This window comes from Myxocyprinus asiaticus, chromosome 15, assembly GCF_019703515.2.
Source record: "Myxocyprinus asiaticus isolate MX2 ecotype Aquarium Trade chromosome 15, UBuf_Myxa_2, whole genome shotgun sequence".
Lineage (NCBI taxonomy): Eukaryota > Metazoa > Chordata > Actinopteri > Cypriniformes > Catostomidae > Myxocyprinus > Myxocyprinus asiaticus.
Genome location: NC_059358.1, coordinates 8973628 through 8998160, shown reverse-complemented (window position 1 = coordinate 8998160; position 24533 = coordinate 8973628). Strand labels below are relative to the sequence as shown.

At 38.8% G+C, this 24533-nt stretch overlaps 1 protein-coding gene across 5 annotated transcripts in view; it reads right to left on the bottom strand.

Moving 5' to 3' along the window:
* The window catches only part of slc4a7 (solute carrier family 4 member 7), a 66924-nt gene that overhangs the window by 15061 nt on the left and 27330 nt on the right, over positions 1-24533 (bottom strand). For 4 of the 5 annotated variants that reach the window (XR_007899409.1, XM_051719780.1, XM_051719781.1 and 1 more), the window contains exons 2-15: positions 23362-23443; positions 18280-18420; positions 18026-18164; positions 17046-17206; positions 16764-16952; positions 11080-11195; positions 5742-5899; positions 5560-5647; positions 4585-4731; positions 4201-4304; positions 2063-2237; positions 1706-1839; positions 900-1145; positions 263-368 (exon numbers count right to left, since the gene is read on the bottom strand). Coding sequence is in view for 4 of the 5 variants with exons in the window: in XM_051719780.1 (XP_051575740.1) it covers positions 263-368; positions 900-1145; positions 1706-1839; positions 2063-2237; positions 4201-4304; positions 4585-4731; positions 5560-5647; positions 5742-5899; positions 11080-11195; positions 16764-16952; positions 17046-17206; positions 18026-18164; positions 18280-18420; positions 23362-23443 (1986 nt within the window). In the remaining variant the exon portion in view is untranslated. Of the gene's footprint in view, positions 1-262; positions 369-899; positions 1146-1705; positions 1840-2062; positions 2238-4200; positions 4305-4584; positions 4732-5559; positions 5648-5741; positions 5900-11079; positions 11196-15013; positions 15440-16763; positions 16953-17045; positions 17207-18025; positions 18165-18279; positions 18421-23361; positions 23444-24533 lie in introns of all 5 variants that reach the window. The other variant, XM_051719783.1, reaches the window with a different exon arrangement.

Genomic DNA, 24533 nt, shown 5'->3' with positions numbered 1-24533 from the left:
TGAAGGCGTGTTTCGCTCGTAGGTGAAGCTTTGAGGATTATTAAATTCCACCAAAAAAAGACTGAAAATCAGGATTGATTTATTAATGCATTTGCTGTTTATTTGTCCATCATTTAACAGTGAAAGAGAACTGTTCTTTTTCCGATCAATCTTTCGAAGTCAAAATGAAAAACGTAAAATGTCAAATAAGGTAAATGTGTTAAATATATTATACATATTTAGTCCCATAATTTAACATGTAAATTTTGGCAGAAAAGCTTACCGGTACATCTAGCTCAGTCCAGTTAATGGAGTCAGGCGTAAACCCTGACTGATTCCATGACTGTACCATCTCCTGCGTGGTATTGTCTGGAGGTGAACAATGACACCTGAAAGAGAGTAAGAAGAAAGAATGGGACGAGAAAAGCTGATTTAGTTTGTTTCATTCACCTCAGCCACATTACAGTGCTGCACCGAAACAGTAATTTCTCATGATACTGCATCAGTCATTCAGATTCTTGCATGCATTTTAATTTAGGTATTTACATTTCTTCCTATATTTCAATTAATGTGCATGTAGGTTGTTTAAATAAGTGGCAAATCTGAAACAAGCATTTCTCAGTGGGGCAACAGCTACATTTACACACTTGCTGACTACCCATGTGATGAGAGATACTGGCTTACACTTTTTCTTTAAGGGGTACCATTTCATTAAAGGTGATGTGCACAATATTTGCAACGTAAAACTTATTTTGATGTATTGAACCACAACGGATTTATCATAACGTGTACTGTAACACGAGGTCTTTGGTCAAGCCCTTTCATATATTACAACGAACAACACTGAAGGGGGCCAAAAATGTGATGTGACGTATCCGATTTTGTTGTCAACATCACCGGTGTTAAATACAGTTCCTTACGTGTAAAAAGTGAGGTTGTCTAAAGTATCGTGCATGTTGAAAGGGTACATGTCTCCTAGGTAGAAGAGCTTCTCTAAAGCTTCATATATGAAAATGATGCAGATGAGTGCAGCGAAGGCCTCCTCTGTGAATCGTGTTATGTAGCACACTAGAGAGCTGGCGTCCGTGGCAACCAGCAAAAGGCACAAGAAGGCAGTCCAAAGGCCGATGCTAGTGCGCAGAGAGAGGTAGGATAGACCATAGTCACTGAGGAGAGAGAAACAGATATATCACTTTGGATAAAAGCATTTGATAAATAAAGAAAAAAGCAAGTAAATGTAAATATCATCTATGGGATTCAAATATATTTAGCAATTTGTTTCCCAACGAGTTCAAAATACAGGAAGAATTAAATCAATATTCCTTATCCATTTATCCGATAAACAAAAAATTATATTAACACCACCCTGGTTTTAAAAGCAAGCAGTTGTGCATTTTCAGATTTGCACTGGCTCACAAAAACACTTTTTACTTTAAAGAATAACTGTTTACAGAGCACAACTCAAACTCGTTTCCGCACCAGTAGATGGGGCTATAGTCATTTAAAATAAGAACCTCAAAAGAAACTTTAACCATGCATTTAAAAAGATGTATTTCACTTTTTATAAAATATTTTACAATATTTATCAATAGATTAAAATGTAGACGGCATTAAGACTTAAAAAAAACAATTCACAAAATTGTCCCATTTTCTCAGCACAAATTCTAAAATGTCAAAGCAAGTGCCTAAGGGTCAGAATGAGGAATCTAGAACACTCCATTCTCACCTGCAGAATTTGAAAAGAATCTTCTCGAAAACTAGAACTGGCCCAGTGCTGCCTAAAATAGTGAGCGGCTGACCAGCAAAAAGAGAGAAGGCCACACCAGTCAGGGAAGCTCCAAACAGAGACTCAATGGCACTCTAAGACAAACGCAGACAAAAAGGTTGTTATGAAAAATGTGGGACAGGATATAAAGCTTCTTCTGTGGAAGTATAAATGAATATTTTAACGTTCAAGTGATAAGGAAGGTCCAAGCCTCATGATTCCAGGCAGTGAATCTAAATATTGTTCAGATTGTCTTCCAAGAGCTTTAATGCTACATAGCCCTTTCTTGGCAAAGCGAAGCCTAATTGTCAGACTCACTATGTTGTTTTTGGTGGCTTCCCCTAGAAGGCCTCCAAAGGTGATAACAGGGGACATGCAGGCACAGTAGAGGAACAGAATGGAGGCCAAGCACTGCAGGCTGAGAGCGTCCCGGACGTCACTCCAGTAAAACGGAGCTTTTCGCTTCAGGTCTAGTACCAGACCACCAAATATCCTAAAAGCAAATATTATACATTATTAAGTTAATGCATTACAATGCATTCATAATGCTTTATATTACACCTTATAATCAGTTATATGGTCTCATATACAATTGTAGCCACAATTATAGAATGTTATAATAGTTAAATATTCATGTTTTACCTTCAGATGGAATAATGCATTATAACATATGAACGACACCAAATATCATGTGTTATAAAGCATTATACCATGTGTAACCATGAACAGGTAAGTATTATAATGTATTAGAACTGTGGTTACAATTACCTGTGAAAAGATAATGAATTACAATGTGTACTGTAAGGCACTATGAATACCTTTATGCATTACATAAACAGGCTTCATAAACCTTATTCACGCTAGTGCCATCTTTGATTTTTAATGGGAATGACAACGAGGCTGTGAGGGATAGACTTACCATTTCTTCAATGGCACGCACACTATAAACCTGTAAAATCTCATTGATCACATCTGATTTTTAACAACTCGTGTTGTCTGGAGTTTTTTGTCTACTGAATGTTCTCAGAAATATATTTTTTCAATGTTTTGTCCACCGAACAATCCAAAAACACTTTAAACTACAGTAAAGCCCATTGAAGAGACTGTATGACTATCCCTCACAGCCTCGTTGTCATTCCCATTAAAAATCAAAGATGGCGCTGCTGTGAATAAGGTCTATACAGTGTAACATTTCTAAAAACAATTGCATTGCTATTACATTATTACAAGTGATAGAAATTAAACATCACTGTTAGAGTGAGTTATAAGTACAGTATGTCAAGTCACAACATAGATGGAAATGACATGTATGGTTCTCATTCCATTCTAATGGCTACTCAGGGTGTGCTGTATTTGCAAAAGATCTGGGGCTCTTAAAACTTAATGGACGGATCTCTTACACAACCGTATCTGGATGGCTATTTTAGCCGCACATCAAAGGATGAAAGTCTTGCTAAATTTGCACTATAAAAACATTTTTACCCCCTTCATCTAATGCTTGTTTAATAAGGTCCTCATTTTGTCCCGTTCTGAGAGTCTGCCTTTCTTCATCAAAAGAGACTTAAGCAAATCCAACATTACACCATCCTCTTTCTCCCTAACACTGTGTTCAGCTTTGATGCACATTGATCCATGTCCTTAAAGCCCAGTCACCTTAATGACTTAATGTTAGAGTGCACTATGCCAGCACATTTCATTTATATAATCCCATTAGCTTTAGATTTAGAGCACCATATATGACAGAACCTCATATATACTTTGCACCTCATATGGATCCAAACACATACCTACTCTATATGGCCAAAAGTATGTGGACACGCAAATAACACACCCATATATGTTGAGCATTTAATCTCAAAAGCATTGGCATTAATAAGGAGTTGGTCCTCAGTAACAGGTGACTGATTTCATGAATGTTACTGATTCCAGCAGCAACTCTTCCGCAAAGGTTTTTCTCTATATTTTGGAACATGGCTGCGTGAATTTGCTCTCATTCAGACACAAGAGCATAACTGAGGTCAGGCACTGATGCTGGGCTATTGGGCCACGCATTCAGCATTCCAATTCATTCCAAGGTGTTCAATGGGGTTCAGGTATAGCCTTTGTGCAGGCCAGTGAAGTTCTCCCCACTACACACATTATTTCTACATGGGGCTCACTTTGTGCACAGGGGTACTGTCATGCTGGAACAGAAAATGGCCCTTCCCAAACTGTTGTCATAAAGTTGAAAGCCCACAATTCTCTAGAATGTCATTGTATGCTGTAGCATGAAGATTTGTCGTCACTCTAATCAATGGGGCCTGTAAATTATAAGGGGGTGTCCACATACTTTAAGCCATGTAATACATTTAAAAAGACTTTACACCCAATTCGACTCTCACAGTAAATGACAATATGGGTGATCTATGCAGAAGGTAAGGCTATATAAAAATGGTCCAAATTTGACAAGCTCTGACCGTCCTGTCCTCTTAAGTTCAGGACCAGTGTGGTGCTCCTCTTCTTTGATAGTTTCTGACAATAGCGCAGAGCCATTCGGCATGGAAGGCATTTTCCTCTTCTCCTGTGGATGCAAAAATAAAAAACCACAAAGTTCAGACTAGAACATAGTATTCAGGATCTTGAATCTTTATTTATTGCCATGAATGCATTGCAACGAAAATCTACCTGGAGGACTTAACCATGAGCTTGAGTGCCTTGCTCAAGGGCTCAATGGTGATAACTCATGGAAAACCTTATGATTTTCAGCCCTGAGTCTTAACTACTACACCATACCACCTCTAACCCCTTTTGATTATATTCCACATCTCTCCTGCGATGATTCCAAAAGTATGGTGTCTCACCTGAGATGGGACACTCTTTGGTGGCTCGATTCGTATCGTAGGGTCCCACTCTCCTGGGGGCAACACAGTCACCTGGTCCAAAAACTCATCTATGCCAGAGAGGAGGTCATTCCTGTCTTTGGCTTTGTATGCCACATCATGAAAGATCTGTCATGGTGTAATAATAAAAATAAATGGAACTGTTAAATTCTCCAAGAAAATGAACAAACACGGAGTGAGATTCCAATAAGGCCTTTTATTACATTCTAAAAAGTGTTACAAAACTGAGGACATGTAGTTTAGGTAATGGCATTTCATATAAGTATGTGTTAACACATTACAGAAGGGCCTGTGTACTTAAAGGGAGACCCCATGAAATCAAAATTGGCTTTATGTTCATGTTTATTATCTTTGAGGTCATCTAGTGTACTCCTTAAAAGTTGACATGTACACATTTCAAATTTCTCTAACAGTAAACCAGACCAAAAATATGGTCTGGTTTCCTTTAAGCGAAAAAAAAAACAAACAAACAAAAACATTATATTAAAAATAACCAGACTCATCTTGCACAAAACATTTTTATCCAATTAAAAATTTAGAATGAGAAATGTAACTAAAGGAATGTTCAGCACAATTAGCATATGCATGCACAAGGATATTTCAATTTTTTTTATTTTAGATAATGGTTTTGTACCTTTGGCCTGGAAAAATACCACTGTCATTCCAGTGCCCAAGGCACCCCATGCAAAATCTTTTAATGACTTTCAACCCATTGCTCTTACATCAGTTGTTAGCAAATGTATGGAGCGCATAATATGTAAAGAACTGTCATCTCAAATAGGTGGATCCATGGATCCCTTGCAATTCGCCTATCAAGCTAATCGGAGCACTGTAGATGCCTCTCTCACTCTCTTGAATAAAGTCCAACATCATCTGGTCTTTAAAGATCACAAGAAACAGATTCTAATCTTTATAGAGCTTGTCCCGCTTCCTCACCTCATCTGTCATTAAAGTAGCTATCGATCGGCCAATCTCGTGGTACTGTGGCCCTTTACCGAAAGGCCCCAGCAGCAGGAAGAGAAACCTGTAAAAATGAGAGAAAATAAAATTATGAAGGCAAAGAGGCTTCACACTTTTTCCTTCACATTGGTGCCTTTTCAGGGGTGGCTGAGTGCTACCTGGTAGGAACGGGCACTTCAGTCAGTCCAGTGAGGAGAACTGCAGGTGAGAGTCGAATAAAGGCGATGATCGGACACTCAAGAAAATCAACTTCCCCCACCAGAACATTTGAAGCTTCAGCGCCTGGAGGAATTTTCTTCATGAAATTCATATCCACCTTAAAGAGTCAAGAGTTCAGAGGAGAAGCAGTGCTGAGCTTTGACATTCATCGTGTGTAACTCTACGAACTTCAAGAATTGGTCAGTGGTTTACAGGGAATATGATGTTGTAGTTCCACATTCCACAGTAGTGCAAAAACTGAGCTAACCACCAAGTAAAATAATTTGGCAGTCTATTTTGTCTACTGGCAGAACTGTGCATAATATTTGGTAGGGTGATTTATTTCTGGCACCCATAAATGATTAAAAGACAATGCAATCCAGCAACTGTTAAAGAAATTCCCGCATCATTCAATCACCATTATGCCGTCTCAAACTCGTAAGACTTTCTTTCTTCTGTGGAACACAAACAAAGATTTTTGAATGAAATATTATGGTTATATTCATACAATGCAAGTTAATGGGGTCCAACACTTTCAAGCTCCACTAAGGATGCTCTTACATGTACAAATGCTCTGCACCTCTGAGGCAGTGTAATTTAGCTTCAAATCATGATCACACCAAGGAGATTGCAGATATGAAGATTTTTTGTGAAAAAGAGTTACATTTTGGTCTGTTTCTCACCCAAAACTGATCATATCACTTCAGTGCACATGGATTAAACCACTCAAATATTATGGATCACCTTTATGTCCTTTCTGGAGTTTGAAAGCGTTATAGCCGATTGACTTGCATTGTATGAACAAAAACACTTCATATCTCCATCAAAATATCTTTAAGTTCCACAGAAGAAAGAAAGTCATACAAGTTTGAGACGGCATAAAGGTGAGCAAATTATGAGATAATTACCATTTTCGGATGAACAATTCCTTTAAACTCTAGTAAAAGGGATAGTTCACCCAGAAATAAAAATTGTGTCATCATTTGCTCACCCTTGTCATTTCAAATCCATGTGACTTTCTTTCTTCCGTTGATGACAAAAAGAAAATAGATTAGGCAGAATGTTAGCCTCAGTCACCATTCACTTTCATTGCATCCTTTTGCCATACAATGAAAGCAAATGGTGACGGAGGCAAAAGCTGTGCTTTTGTGTTTCATGAAAGAGTTTGGAACAACACAATTGATGGTATAATTTTGCTTTTTCTTTCCCTTTAAGCCAGTTTTACATGACAGCACTCCACATGGAGTGAGAAAACAAACATATACAGATACAGTATATTACAACATACACAAATATAAAACATGAGCAACAGTACTGCAGGATATTTTAAATGAAAAAGAAACAACAATTGCACAAAAAGCTAATGAACCACTGACACATGAGAGTGCAGCAATGTTTTACAAACCACAGGACAATGGAATAAAGACCAGTTCACTCTGGAGAAAATATTTTCCCTCTTGCCGAGTCACGTTTTGCTAACCTGGATCTGCACTCATGGGAACATGTCACTTAAAGCCTAACAAAATAGGACATCATCTCAAGTTCAGTATCATTTGCACAATCAAAATAAACTATCAAATTATCCCAGGTACTCTTAACGTGCAGAGTTCATTACACATCTTCTTTTAGAACAATGCATGTGATTGCACTCATCTAAAACCAAACAGGTGAAGAATGTGTTAAAATATAATACACAGGGGGGAAAAAGTAGTTTGATCAGCAATCAGTTTGTTTTGCAACAAAGCTGTTAGAAAGAAAGATGTGATCATGAGAACGTGTTACTAATACTTCACTATGTCTAACAGCAACTGCAGTTGGAGCCCACAGACAATTGGTCACAAGTTCAACGAAGGGTTTCTCTCTACCGCTATGTTAATTTCGTAGTCCAGGAAGATCGTTGTTTTACAACACATGTGGGTCTACATAAAGGCTTGAGGCAAAATGAATAAAAAATATTTAAAAAAAAAAAAAACAACAACAACATTTTAGTTCTTAGGGGTAACATTTTTTTGTTTTGTTTTTAGGATTAGTGATTGAAGGGCAAATCAACCAGCTGATATTTGTTCATTTTGTGTACAATAGTTTTGTTGTCAATAAATAGTATTACATAACCAATCTGCACTATATCAGTTAAAGACCACCCTACTCACCAATTGAAAACCTCATTTCGGTGGACCTCTGGGCAACCCACAAAAATAATCTTTCAGGACGTTCCACAAGGACTCTGCACAGCAGGGGTTCTCAACCCTGCTGCTGGAGGGTAACCTTCTCACACTGTGACCCTCCAGGAACAGGGTTGAGAACCACTGCTGTAGAGACATGACTAAGGAATGGGCACTGCACAAACTTGGTCAGAAATACAACAAAGTTCAGCTAAAGGGCTCTGTTTTCGTGAGGGTGCAAAGCGCAGCTGTACGTGCAACGACCATGTGCTACGTCTTATCCAATTTTTGGTGAGAGAGCCAATCCTATGAGCAATTTTCGTGCCAACACAAAGCGCAAGTGGGCGTGGGTGGGAGTGTTTGCGCTAACTGTGGGTGTTTGACCACAAACTGTGGGTGTATTTTATGGCAATGAAACAATCACTGTTAATACTACTAGCCATGATATGTGTTTCAGTATATGAAAATGATTAATAATACTTGCATTCTTTATCATTTAAAGAAGCGTATACGTCCAAATTCTGACGAGAATCACATTTTTCATGCATATTAAAGGAGCGTGTCAAGAAATATGCCTGACATTCATAAAGGACGCAGTTAATGCACAAAAGAACATACGTTTTTTTATTCTTATAAATCATTGCATACAGTCCATTTTCACTACCAACTTCTAATGAATGTGCTGTCTTCGTTTATATCACTGATCACTGGTGCTTTACAGGAAATAACATATATAATAGGATGCAGATGGTTCAATAACCGGAGAAGAACCTCAGATATGCACACGATTTCGCCAAACCCACTTGCACTTACACATACACTTAAACGCATGCTTGCACGAAAATACCAAAACTTCATAGCCATGCCCACTGACTCTGCGCACATGACTTATGGCATGGCGCTTAGAGCTAGCACTCTTAAAATAGGGCCCAAAATCTGAAACATCTCCTGTTTTCATAAGTTCACAAGACACTGCATTCAAACATCAATTCTAACCAAAGAAAAACATACAGTACAACAATCAAAAACACTGTTAACCACTTCAGTAGACATCACATAAGGTCAAACACATCACAGCGAGGACACAATCACAAACATAATCTCATGAGGCACTCAATGACAACATTGACACATGAAGTGATAACTAAGTATAGACTTACAGCAGGTCTCCTGCTACCCCCTCGCAGAGCGCCGCAACTACAGTGAAAAGAGGGATGGCAGTCCTGATACCAACCAGACAGACACAGAGAGTGTCACAGCAGTGTTTCGAATAGATCGGCCATCTCGGATTTCAATACTGGATTTGTATACAGCTGGTTTATGTGTTATGAAAAGCCTTTTCATTTTAGAACAATCTCAGACCAATGATCAAACAGGTTTTTACTTGAGCAGCTGAGATAATTAAAACAAATAATTCAAGAACACACATTAAAGTAAACATGAAATCATAATCTTATTTACTTTATTAATTAATTATCTTACTTTGCATGATTAATCTGTGCTTGTTATTCTAAATAAATGTTTATCTTTGAAGTCTTTAATCAAAATAAATTAACTTGCTCCACCTCTGAAATGATTTTGTTTTATGGCTGGCTTTACGATTCCCCCTTAATCTTTTGAAATTCTCCCATCCAACCTTCTGGCTCCATTCTGGTATGTACAACGCCTACTTTCCACAATTCAAATCAATTACTGATGGATCCATTTTGGATCAAGTTTTTCTTGTTGAATATCCTGTTTCACAAAAATTTGTCTGATTCCAGAAGTAAAATGTTTGTGTCAATTATCTTGACATTAAAGTGCCAGCTGTAGGCAAAATTTTCAGTAAATATAAAAAATGTCAGTCTGTTCCTCAAATAAAGCTTTCATATAAGACTTGGATTGTAGTGCATGAATCACACAAATGTATTATTATTATTATTATTATTTATTTTATTTTTTTAGCTTGGCAGCTACTAGTTGTCATCCATTTTTGTATGGACAAAACCACCCAGAATATTCTACTAAATAACTCCTGTTATGTTCCACAGAGGAAAGTAATTCATAAGGGTTTGGAATGACATGAGACTGAGTACAAGATAGAATTAAAAAAAATTTGGGTGAACTATCCCTTTAAAGATGATCAAATAAATACTCTTAAAAAGGTAAGGAAAGCAGGAACTAACCTGGTAGAGTTTGTATAGCTTATCACTGGACAGACCACTTTAATCAGCGTTCCATAGAGTAATACACAGTGATAATAAAGCTTTTACTGGATAGACAAATGACATGATGATGAAGACTAGCTCTCCATGTAAACAGGTACTCTACCAAATGTTTCCACCAACTGCAATCACATTAGTAGGGCCGGTTCTCATATCAAAGGTTTCCATTCAGTTGAAATGATACCTAACCAAAATTATTAAAAAAGGACAACTCTGGCTAAGCAGGGCTCAATAGTAAGGATGGCCCAGGTCCAACGTAAAATAGTTTTGCGCCAGTTGACGAAACCATCCCTATCAAGCCAGTTTTTCGCTGTGACTAATTATAACATTTGATTTTATGCCTTGCTGACTAAAACATTTGGTGTTCTGTGATGTACTGAACATTGTTGTTGTAAATTCTACTGATTTAAATTGGTCACCAAGGTAACTTCATCTAGTTGAGGTTAAAATAGATGAAGATAGAAATTGCGAGAGAGATTTATTCTATTTAGAATGGTTTGAAAAACAATCAGTACTGCTTTGCATTATATGCTATCGTTTTCCAGCAAAGTGTGATAATGAATTTATAGCTGTAATGGAGTCATTTTAAAGCTGTATAATTTCCTGCAGCTATTGCAAATGTAAAAATCTTGTTACATTTTTTTTTAACATTTCATTAAAAATGTTTCGTTTTTTGGATGATATATGCATTTTACTAATGTATATATCATGTTTATTGTTTTAATATGTGCCAAATTTTTAATTAATATGTTATATATATATATATATATATATATTATATATTATGGTGGGCCGTGAATATGATGGAAGGACAAGTAAAAATCTGAGCTACTGGCCTGACCAGGCCAGCAGAAAATAATCCTCACTGTTGAGCCCTGCACAGTGTTACAACTGGTCCTGTATGAGTCGGATGCACTACGGAGGAACCTAACCTTGCTGAAGTCCACAGTGCTGTTTTCCCTGCTTCCCCCGGCCATGTTCATACGGCTCTCACTGGGTTTACTGTCCTCCAGGTTCCCTGGGGCTGACTGGGGTGATGTGAGGAGGCCTGGTGGGACAAGAAAACAGGAAAGAGGTGGAGGTGGACACTGGTTAGATATGCTGCTGTGACTCAAAGCTTTAATATGCTGGGAAGGTTAAGTGCACACTCATTGTGTGGTCTGGAGTGTGGACATGCAGTGTAGGTTGCATGCTCTCTGGATAACATCACACTACAGTGTGTACACTCATGGATGCTCTGGGCAGATTTTTAAAAATGTATAAAGTGATCTTTGAGATTTTCCGTTCTGGTCAGGATGCTCAAAAATAAACAGAGCAATGTTTTGAGCACATCACAGAGCAACAGTGTTTACACTTGTCAGGGAAATCAACCTGTTAATGGCATACTTTTAGTTGATTTTGCGTATTTAAGTTTGGTTAGGAAAAGCTGAAAAAAATAAAATAAATTAAAGATTACACACATTACCTTTAAGAAATGACAGGATGTAGTTGTTAGATACAGTCCATTTGAGGAGAGCATTAACATTTATTATAAGGCACACCAAGATACCAAGACTTTCTGGCATAAGAAACACCTTTGTGAGATTCTACATTCTGCACAACACAGCAATCGAATAACTATACAGTCAGAGGCAACGTAAAACTGTGCAAGCCTGGGATGACAGTTCGTGGAAACAAGCTCTCCTGCTATCTGAACCCGCTGCTTGACGTCAAACAAACTTAAAAATAAAGGGAGCAAAAAGAGTCTCCTTCTATGGTCCTCCCTGTAAACACATGTAACAGACAAATCTGTCATCGTAATTGTTTAATGTCAGTGCCTCCTGGCTAGGGCCCAGCCAGCCACTGAGAACCATGGTTTGGGCAGCAACATGCCCAGATGCAAAGTGCATTACATTACATAATAGAGTTGGGCTACTTGAGTTTGGACTCAGACTCGAGTCCGAGTCACGAGTCCTATTTTAATGGACTTGACATGCATTTTTACTCGGACTTGACTCAGACTCGAGCCTTTGGGACTCAGGATTTTTTTCCGAGTCCATGACATTTGTGATGCAATAAAAATAATAATAATAACAAAACAGAAATTAATGAACACATCTCTGTCTGCATGCAGCTGTATTAGCCGCTTAAGTCGTAGATGTAGCCAGAGTTGTTTCACTGTGTTCAAGCAAACACGCACACACACCAACCAATACACTTGAACGTTACTATAGAGACTACTGTATAACATCGACTACCGAGGTGGCTGGCATGACTAAAACATAAAGACGGGTATGTATCCAATGTAACAGAAACTAAACAAGGCAGTTTCACACAACACGGGACCTGACAACTGGTAAAAATTGCGTGTGGCATTTGTGCAGCCAAGACGGTGCTCGCATTGCGGTTTCATCGTGGTTAAAAACTTAAAATCAAGAACTTAATGAGTCACCCACATCATGTCTCTCACAGTTTACTAAAAACAGCATATCGAAATAAAAATACATAAAAACAGTATTAATATTGGATATTAAGTCTTTTAAGGTGTAATGTAATGTATCTACACATGTAGGGTTCTGTAGTCTCTTGTGGTCCACGCAGTGTTGTCAGCTTGAACTGGTTCATAATAGCTTGATAAATTAACTGTGTAACTTTTGAAATAGTCAGAGAAAAAAGGCATTATTGCTAAAGCAGACAGCAACTCTAAACAAATAAACAGCATCTATTTATTATTGACTGACTATTTTCAAAGCATTAATGATCTGCTTAAAATACATTCTTTTACAGCATTTGTCCACCATTCACAACATTCAACCATGCACAATAAAATATTAGGATATTTTGGGAAGTGAAATGTTCTGTTTATAATTTAATTATAGACTATAAAATAAATGTATTCTTCAATGACTAAACTTCATGTTACAAGATGAATTTAGTTGGTTATGACGTTTTTATTTTAAATGTTTATTTTATTTTTATTGTAAACCACCAGGTAACTTATGCATATCTTTTTTTAGCCTATATCTCTGACACTTTTGAAGGACAATTCTGTTAAATTTATGACTCAAAATGATTATTCTCCATGTTTTTTTGTGGCTAAAGAAGAGCTCAATTAAATTTTAAGGATGTACAATATTTTGGTTATTTTTTTAAATAATTTGTAATCATTATTTTATTGTATTATTTTTTTTTTTTTTTTTTTTTTTTTTTAACAGTTAATGGAATCAAGGCCTTTTTTTAAAAAAATTATTTTATAAATTATTTTATCAAATTAATTATTTTAATTTAATTTGTACATTTTTATATTAAACTTGAATAAACAAAGGAGTATTTTCAAGCTTAGCTGAATATTGCTGTGGTAACAAAATTGGTATTGAGCATCATAAAATTTTACTGTATGGACATTTTGGTAGTGTGACAAACCTATTCCCAACTAAATTAGGAGACACTTCTGAAATCATGCTGGTTCTTTAAGACATGCCGCTGACACACAGAAGATCAGGATAGCCAGACCAAGCATGTACACTCTGCCAGCATGAACGCAGTAATGTAAAACATGAACTAGCATTAACTCTGTGACATCACCCACTCCCATTTCAAAAGGCTCTGTTTACACTTCTGGAATGTACATTCCAAGTGGCAGTTGATCTAAACTGTCAAGGGAAGCTTTCTGCTCTTTAGCATGACATCATTTATTAGCACCACTTGAGGTACTTCCACCCTTGATGATAGTGTGCTTAAATAGGGGTAGTAGGTTTTATAAATCTGTTTCCATTGTCTTACACCCCCAAAACTAAAGTGGAAACACAGGGCTTCATGATGTAATTTGCAACAGACCTTAAACAAATCTTTGGCTACTGAAACCCAGAGAGTGTGATCACTAACAGTATTGTTACAAAAAAAAAAAAAAAATTATCCCACTAGTTTTCACTAGTCTACAAAACCTCCTGTCCCACTAGATCATTTTACAAAATCAAAAGAGCATTAGGACACTTAATATCTCAAGCACTGTCTGAGCAAGGCAGGTGCTGTTACTGGGTGTTCTGTGCACATGCGTGTCTTTGCGAGGAAAGATAAAACAGCAACGACTACAAATGTCTCACGTGGAAAGTAAAGCTCTCCTTAACCCATTTGATTGATTGTCATGGTAAACTCAAGAAAAACAACTGGGGACAAAGTGTGACACAAGACGACCCAAAGTACAGGGTGACATTCAAATACAGTACAGGGTGACAAAGGCCAGGGTGTGACTAAGACAGGTTTGAGGTAAAAAGGAGAGGGGGAAAGAGAGAGAGAGCGAGAGAGAGAGAGAATGTGAGATAGCATTGGGGTTAACACATTGCAAGTATGTTACTTTATCAGATTTCACTCTTTTCTTTCTCAAAATAACACTAGTTCATACAAGTCACGTGTCTTGATCTTTCTATTTCTAGGAAGGAATATTTCAGGTTAAATACAAGATAAGCTCTGTCAACAGAATCTGTGGCATGCTTACGATTACTGTATCACAGAAATAATTTCAACTTACCTCAGTTTGTTAATAAAAACAAATAAATCCATTGGCAGCTATGCACAATGGAAATCTATAGGGTAAATGTACAACATTTCCAACCATAAATTCACATTACTATACCTATGTTTTTGCAAAATGATTTTTTTGTGGCTTATTTTACGTATCGTGGCAGTTTCCTGGTGAAATAAACGCTAGAGACGCTACATCACATCTGGTTAGGATACAATGTTGCAAGTTACTTTCTATAAAAATTGACAATGTAATGTAATTAGTTACATTTTTCATGAGTTCCCCAACATTGTTGACAAATATAGAGTGAGAGTTTGAGAAAATGCATTCATGCAGGTGACATGATAATGGGGCTGGATATTTGCCTGACTGAGGTAGGGACAGGAGCTGAGCCAGCCCGGCCGGGTGGGGCACCACCATATCATCCTGATTGGCAGACGACCATGACTGTAGTTCCTCCTCCTCGGGTGGGAACACCATAACCACTGGAATGTCCTCTCTCTTACACTGTGCCACCAGCAGCTCTGGCCCCTGCTGAGAGGGTCCTGGGGAGCGGGGAGGCAATGAAGAGTGGCGGGCAGTGGGGGGTGTGTTTTGGGGAGTGGCGGTAGGGGAGACATTGGGGGAGGCTGAAGGGGTGGAGGTGGTGCTGGGCAGGAGGTGGTTGAGAATGGAGGAGGAAAAGGAGCAGTGTGATTCTCTGGAGGGACAGCGCGAGTTTGTTGGAGAGGGGTTGGAGATGAAGGAGGTGCGTCTAAGGAGGGACAGACGAGAGGCAGAGAGACCCTCCCCTGATGGGACCAGCACAGGAGGCGAAAAGTAGGATGAGGACGAGAAAGAGTATGAAGAGAGGAAAATAAAGTAAACAGACTGCAGATGGAATAAAATGACATCAATGAATAATATAAGAGCAAATAATTTTAGACAAGAGAGCTGGAAGTGTTAGAATGAAGTGAGGAGGTGAGATGGCAGCAAGAACGGACAGGGCAATCAATCTCATGAATTAACTGCCAAAAACATGATCATCACACATTAAACACAATGGACAGCTTCAATGATTTATTGAACATTGTAATAAATCACGATAGCTTATCGTTAGTTCTAAACCATCTTTTATTTACTTCAAAATCATTCCGTTTCACATCAGGCGTTTTCACACTAGAGTTTTTGGTGCAAACCCAAGTTCTTTTGATGTCAAAGTTTGGGTTGTTTGGTTGGCGTGAAAGCAGTTTTTTTTCCAGGTATACAGAGGCTGGAACGTATGGGCACAGCAGTCATTTCAGCCCTCATTATATGAGATATTACACTCATTCTGCGGCGACCCTTGGCAGCATTTAATAAAACAATGAACAATTGCTGCAATACAGCAAACACAACTCTCCCCAAAGAAAGGAGTTCATTCAGCTGCTACATCATGACAAGGCAGGCTCCCTCAAGATATTATGCATGCCATAGTGGATGGAAACATGTAATGATTCGCATTTTCTTTAGTCTAATTTGTAGAAATGCGCGTAAAAAAAATGTAATATTTTGATGGAATCCCTGCTAGAGGTAATAGCTGTCGCTAGAGCTCAAAGTGGTACACCCATTGATGAAGCAAATATATAAGACCAAAATAAGACAATATAAAATGTCAAAATACAAAATCTGGGCGGGAGGGATTGAACTTGGGTTCTGAACAAGCTATTTAACCAAGTGTGAAGACAACATAACTCTGGAAAAATGATCAGCAACATGCAATTATGACACTATAACTTTAGGCCTTCCTTAAGGAGATTATGGGGACAAAGTGCAGAAAGAAAATGCAGCCAACACAGCACACAGTGACAGCCTGCAATAATAGCCAGTGAAATGCACATTACATGTGTTAAATGTTGCTTTTAGTGCTGAAAGAACATCTTGCCATGTGTACTCCCTGCTGGGCCTCAGATTGGGCTCAATGCTGGCGACAGAAGCAAGAAACTTGTGTGCCCCTACATACCTTCATTAGTTTTTTGGTGGAAATGGAAGATCATGAATGAGTCGTGGTTTTAAGAGAGTCAAATTCACCCGTGCTCTTTGATTAAATATTAATGAGAAAACAAAAAAAAAATCAAGCGCAACAAAAGCTCTCACCATTCCTCTCAAGCAAGTGCGGGTCTGAGTATTTCTTGCCTATGTCGGCGAAGGAGCGTACGAGAGGGATGCGATTACTCAACTTCTTCTCATTCTGGTGGTGGTGCCTCTTCAGCATGGCCTCCCGCACCTTCTCCCTCAAACTCTCATCCAGCTGCCCCGAAGCCACCATGCTGTCTAATACCATGTCTGGGAAATTAGAAGAAACATGTTCATGAGGTATGAGGTGTTTCTAACAGCCAAAAATGGGCAATGCTTCCAAGAAGAAAGTTCTTTGGTTACCTGCTATCTCCTCAATGGTGTTTGCTCTCATGTCCAGCATGACTGTGCCATTGAGAATGCAGCTCCGTAACTCAAATAAGCTGTGCAGGGACAATGTGGCGACGTAGGGTTTACTCCAGCGTTCTCCTCCATCCTCTACATCCTCTTCAAACTTCAACCACCTGCACAGAGTTGCATTTGAAGTTAAAGCTGACCAGTTATTAAGACAAGAAGTTCAAGTAACTGTTGGGTTGTCAAAAGTTAGTGGAGCATGTTGATAGTTAATATAATGAACTACACCTGTGTGAACTTGAGGGGAACTGATTTCATACATTCACTAAAATTGACCTAGGCACCAGCTGGTTAAAGTCATTGTACAAATGGCTAAGTTACTTCTGAGGAAATGTCTAGCATTATATGTTTGCAGATGCCATTTGGTTTGATCTATTGGTACTGTATAAATGCAATATAATGCACACAAGCATTTAATTGTGCCATAGCCACATACATTAAGGCCATTGTAAACAGTGTTTTTTAATGACCAAAGTCCATATCTAGAGACCAGGGTGGCAAAAGGTAAAAAATATATATGATATAATATAATTAATGTTACACAAATGAGATGTACACAAAATTGCTGAAATGACATGACATTTTATTTATTTTACACCATATTTACTAAAATTTCACTCAATATTCTCAATTTCACGGAAGTGTGCATTATTCACTGATAAGGCTGTTGGTAAATATTGGAACTTATACACTTCTGTTGATAAGCCAAGCAGGTTTGTTATTTTCAGTAATCTCAAAATTACAAAATGTCAACCAATTAATTGGTAGGTTGGCCCAGACGGAATCTGCGCGTGCAAAACTCCACAGAAAACTCTGCAGATTTTGTGACATCTTTCATTCATAAAAGTTCTACACATTCCATTACGCATAAACCATTATGCAGTCCTGAGACTGTGCTTGGTTTGTGATTTCTATAACTGTTTCCTCACCTGGCTGTCTCTTTCCACTCGTATGCATGTCCATTACGGAAAGCGAGCTCGTCGAGCTCAGTGAAGAGGTCGTGAGGAATGTGCTCCTCATCATCATCCTCAGTGCCGAGGATAAACTGGACCCTCTGTGAGGGAGTGTCTGCAACCAGACAGTCAGTTAAGATCAAATCAAGGTAACTGCACAAAGCAAAACATAACCAAACAGAAAATAGGAAGTTACTAACAATACTTTAATTCTAGTCTGCTAATCTTACCATACGTTGGTGATTCTCTGCCATCTTCTTGTTCGGATCTATCCTTTCTTTTCCGATGGTGCTTGTGACCACGGTGCCGATGCCTCCGTCTGCTTTGTCTTCCTAGGGGTACGTGTACACCCACGTAAACTGCCCTGTGACCTAAAATAAGAAAGACTTCATAGTGATCCACATGTCCAGAACTGCATGTGAGAAAGGGGGCATGATGAAGTCCATTTGGACAAATTGAGGAACAAAGTTAAAATACAATGTTCAAACACAATGTTCTGGACCATCAAGCTGAATGATTCATTGTCTGACATGTCTGACTCCAGAGCATGCATTTTCCTGACCAATATTTCAATGCTCACAAAGAAATGCAAGCTGTCTCTATAAACTACAAACAAATGCAGAATGTACCACAAGATTTCATCAATCAGCTTTACCCAAAATCACATGAAGAACTACAAACACTCTTCCTAAGAACAGGTTTGCATCTTATTAGTGTAAGTATTTGTGTGCATGCAACTGAATCTTTCACACAAATGACTGATTACTAAAATTTTTATAAGGAAACCCCTCCAGTAAAAAAAAGACACAAATGCTTTTAGGTTCCACATCATATATCCCAAGTTTCTGCTTAGCAAGTCTCTTAAAACAATAAACAAACTGTGCAAGAAAACCAATATGTCTCATCTTTTAACAACACGTAAATAATGAATTAACGGTCTTTGGCATGTTTTAAGGAAAGTTTAAAGGTAAGTTTCCCACCCATGCTTGAATTTCTGTGTGGAAGGTCTCTTAAACCGATAAATGCATCACAAGAATTATGTCAAAAGGGAAAGAAAACACCAAGCAATATAAAGCTAACTTCATTCAGTTGGCCCTTGTGCAGGGGAAGAGGAAGGGAGTGGTCATAGTTTGAGGGTGGGAAGTGTGTGAGCACATGTGTGGTCTGATGAAACTTGCTGTGTCTATACCAATATCACATGGTTGTCTACGCAGAGAATGCATGGGAGGCTTAGACTTGAGTGTGCACTTTGTCAGCCACGACAGCCCTTGAAAATCTTGCACATACAGCCACTACGTTTGCGCCACCAAACCTGCAAAGCTGCTAGCAAATCTGCTGCTGCAGTGTATTTCAAGTCCTTGAAGCTGTGTTAGAATCTTTAAGAAAAAACGAAAATTAAATGAATGTGCGATGTAATAATCTGACATGGTGCAAGTTGTAAGGCAATGTGTTCCGCGACTGCTATCGGGTCCTTGAATAACATATAACATGTGATGAACGGCAGCCGGTGGAATTTCTGGTGCCTCCCTAGAGAGTTGTTGCCCCATGCAGACTGCATAATATGCGTATAGGGAGTGCCGGTACTGATTCTGACAGTTACTGAGTTTGGTTTATAATGTGCTTTCTGCAGCCAAGAACAGTGCAGATACAAAGCAACACATACAACAATGTGCAATAAGGGAAGAGGGGTGGGGGTGGGTCAACCAATACTAAACCTTCCTCCCATATTATCTTGACACTCCCCTAAACACAGGCTACAAAACAACAGCCCTCTGCAGAACAGCATGATCTTGGTTCTGTCTAATTACAATAATCAACCAAGGTGCTCTGTTGAAGGAAAAAATCGAAAATTAACATTGTGAACATCAAAGTGCATGGAAGGGAGCATTTATTTTTGGATCTAAAATGACATGAATCACTATCTATGCCAACTGTCTGTCACAATTAAATCTTATGAGCTTGGCAGAACAGCATAAAGACATCCAAAGAATCTTGCCTGAAGTTTATAACTTTATAACCGATTCTATGAAAAAAAGGGAAACAGGCTGTGTGTCATCTAATGTTCTGAATAATATGCAAACTGAGGGCTTCTTCCTATTACATCTGGAAAAATGTAGGCAGAAAGTGAAAACAAACAGAAAGTTAAAGAAGCACATAGTATTTTGCATGAAGAATGAGGGTGTGCAGGAACTTGAGGTATGACCTGGGAAAGCCAAGTGTAATGAATTAGACCTCAAGCTGCAGTCTAATCCATTTTAATGCTATTAAAGTAAGCAGGGGGTCAGAATAGTACACTGCAATGGAACAATTTGACAAGTTCCCTCTTTAACTCATTACAATCACATCAAAATTATATTAAACCCATAAAGCACTGTCATAGAAATTCTAAATACTGACCCAAGTATACCTAACACCCTAAATTACCTGATTAACCTGCTGGTCTCCTAGTTTCCCAGCCCGCTGGTACCTTTTTCTGCAGCGCATTACAAATCAGAGTCCACTGAGAGGTTGGTAGCGTCCTGACAATACTCACTCAATCCGAGAATCTTATATTCTGTCACTACACGCTAACGATTTCACCATCTCATATCTAGACTTATGCTGCAGCATAATAACTCTACACAGACTCCAGTCTCTGCTTTGCTCATTTATAAATACACGGCTGGGAGTTCTGTCAGATGCAGCTGTGGAACTCACCCAAGAAAAGTTAAACACATGCTTTTATAGATGATATTACGTGATCTCGCCTGATACTTGTTTACTTTATTCTGATTGGATATAGGTTAGTTAGAATTAGCTAATCATCTTGGCAAGAGATCAACGCTACGAAATATAGTTTTGTTTTTATCCCCTTTTCTCCCAATTTTGGAATGCCCAATTCCCACTACTTACTAGGTCCTCGTGGTGGCATAGTTACCTCAATCTGGGTGGTGGAGGACAAGTCTCAGTTGCCTCCGCTTCTGAGACCGTCAATCCGTGCATCTTATCACGTGGCTTGCTGTGCGTGACACCGAGGAGACTCACAGCATGTGGAGGCTCATGCTACTCTCCGCGATCCACGCACAACTTACCACGTGCCCCATTGAGAGCGAGAACCACTTAATCGCTACCATGAGGAGGTTACCCCATGTGATTCTACCCTCCCTAGCAACCGGGCCAATTTGGTTGCTAAGGAGACCTGGCTGGAGTCACTCAGCACACAGTGGATTCGAACTCACAACTCCAGGTGTGGTAGTCAGCATCAATACTCATTGAGCTACCTAGGCCCCCATGAAATATAGTTATTAAAAGAGAGTATGATGAAAATTCCAGTCATCGTTAGCTGCATATTCCAGTACTTAGAGTTCAACAATGTCAGGTTTGCATTTTCAGTTCCCCTTAAAATATTCCATTTGCACTGACCTTTCTTTTGCTCCCCTTCTCAGCTACCTTTCATATTTAGCCCAAAATTGTTATCACAGTAAATTGCTGAAGCATAAACTCTTCATAAAACAAGTCACTGTGATACAGAATGGATTTTCTAATAGACCTAGTAGATGTCATATTTAATTTGACATGAACAAAATTGAAGTTGTGAGGGACAGAAGTTCAATCCATTCAATAAGTCATTCTCTTATGTACCAGGGTGTCAACACAAAAATTAGATGCAATCTAGGCTCTTAAGACAGAACCAACATATTAAAAAGACTGCACTTGTTGGAGCGAGTGGCGCAGACGGTAGGGCACTCATCCAGGACACGTATGCGAGCTGTTGGCTCACGGGGACCCTCACTTAAGCCCCAGGGCCCATGGCTGCAGGGGGGCCCCGAACTTCTAGGGAGGGGCCCAGTGGCGGCATCCACCGCCCTATTCTCCCCCATTAATATTCAAGAAAAGAAGCAAGAGACGCTGATATAAACACGGAGACGGTGCGCAACAGCAAAACCCGTCCGTGAAATACATGGTCATAGAGTACCAACATTCTGTCTCCACCCCCACTCCGTCTGATGAAAAGCAGGGCCCAGCGAAACGGTAAGCTCCGGGGCCCCAAAACAACTTAATGCAGCCCTTGGCACACATTAACAAGTGTGGAGTCGCATCGTATCTTTACTGCATCCATGCCATGTGTGATTAGAACTAAGTGATTATTTTTTGTTGTTTTTGATCGACTGTAAAGAGCAAAAAGGATATTAAAAAAATAAATGGATTGAGTGGATCTAGTCTTTGGACACACATTGCACAGAACAAGTCAAACTAAATTTTTACTCAAATACGAAGTGCAAGGATCTAGGTGCTGAACTTTTTTGCCACTATACTTCTCAATGGTGAATAAAATCTGAAAATATATCAGCCTATGGCTAATAACAGAATTTTTTAGTCGCATAGTGCAAAATTTGGTCACATATGCGAGTGATGTACTCGCATTGTAGAAGGTTGCCACACAGAGAAAAAGTCTTGGGATTTAAAAAATCAATGTCGAAGTCATTCAAATTAAGATGCATCAGAAAAGCTATATTTTTAACCCAGCCCTACCGACAATTAGATTAAAGTTTTCAAAAAAAAAAAATGTTTGTCAAAAACATTGTTTCAAACAAGTTCTATTATATCCATTATATTTAGCCATTATATCACAATACCACTCTGCTCTCTAGATTTCGGGAACAGCATCACCCATAAAAATCTCATATTGGTCGACCACTACTCATAGTCACATTTTCATTTGTGTTAAATTAAATATGCCATCTTCTCTGGCTAAGGTCTAAGTTGTCTGTTGGAATTGTCTGCACAATTTGCAGCTCCCATGCTAGTAAGGTAATGATTTCACTGAATATGAATGTCTTACTTGTAAGAACCAGATGTAGGTCAGATGTCTCCTCGCACTATATAAGAGCATGAGCATGTGGCTTGTGAGTTGTAGACAATACTTGCCTTATTCATTTGGAAAAAATACTGTTACCAAACACATAGTACTTCCTTTCCAATATGCCCAATGTTCCAGAACACATACAGGTGGCTGATACGAAGGTCAGATCATCTGAGAACATACCGCTGGCCCATGGGGGAGCCCTCAGAGGGGGAAGCATTTGAGATACATTTAAGCTTGGTAACCTCAGTGAGCTCAGCTAGAGAGTGAAATGAGGTGGAGGGGTGGCTGTAGGATGGTTTTAATCAGTGTGCTTTTTAAACACACTGAAAGCAATGCGTGAAAGCATGCCATACATTAACTGTACACCTCCATGTGCCAAAAAAACAGTTGGTATGCTTCAAGATAAGATTTTGAGAGAAAAATATAGGAGACAGAGAGAGTCATGCAAAGGGAAGAGGTGACTTACATTCAAGTTCCTCTTTTTCGAAGTTTGTGTGAATGTTAGAGCTGGTTTTCCCCTGATCAACAACTGCTTCCTCGTCATTGCCCTGGGAAGAGAGAGAGATACATACAGACAAATATATATATCTCACAATGTAAAAAGTGAACAATCCATGGGACACAGTGCCTTTCCAATTACTTGCATTTTAGTCTGGCTAGTTTGGAATTGTGCAATCGTTAATACAAGTTTATACCATAAGTGGGTTTAAGGTAATTTTTTTCTGACAATGCATTCCTTGGTACAGCATGGAGGGAAATTACAGCCAAGCTGCAGAATAAACAACTTCATTAAGTATCAAGTTGGTCATGTGATTCTAAAATGGCAGCCCCCATGAGCGCGCCCCTGCCCCATGTAGAATAAAACAGCTTTTCTCAGTTTTTCACAATTCTTGACATTTAATCGTAGAAAACATTCCCTGTCTTAGGTCAGTTGGGATCACTACTTTATTTTAAGAATGTGAAATTCAGAATAATAGTAGAGAGAATGATTTATTTCAGCTTTTATTTCTTTCATCACATTCCCAGTGGGTCAGAAGTTTACCTAAAATTTGTTAGTATTTGGTAGCATTGCCTTTAAATTGTTTAACTTGGGTCAAACATTTTGGGTAGCCTTCGACAAGCTTCTCACAATAAGTTGACTTTGTTGTCCTTAAGCCACAACTTTGGAGGTATGCATGGGGTCATTGTCCATTTGGAAGACCCATTTGCGACCGAGCTTTAACTTCATGGCTGATGTCTTGAGATGTTGCTTCAATATATCCACACAACTTTACTTCCTCATGATGCCATCTATTTTGTGCACCAATTCCTCCTGCATCAAAGCACCCCCACAAAATGATGCTGCCAACCCCATGCTTTACGGTTGGGATGGTGTTCTACGGCTTGCAATTTTCACCCTTTTTCCACCAAACATAACAATGGTCATTATGGCCAAAAAGTTCAATTAGATCTTTGGCTCCATGTGCACTTGCAAACTGTAGTCTGGCTTTTTATGGCGGTTTTGGGTCATTGGCTTCTTCCTTGCTGAGCAGCCTTTCAGGTTATGTCGATATAGGACTCGTTTTACTATGGATATAGATACATGTCTACATGTTTCCTCCAGCATCTTCACAAGGTCTTTTGCTGTTGTTCTGGGAT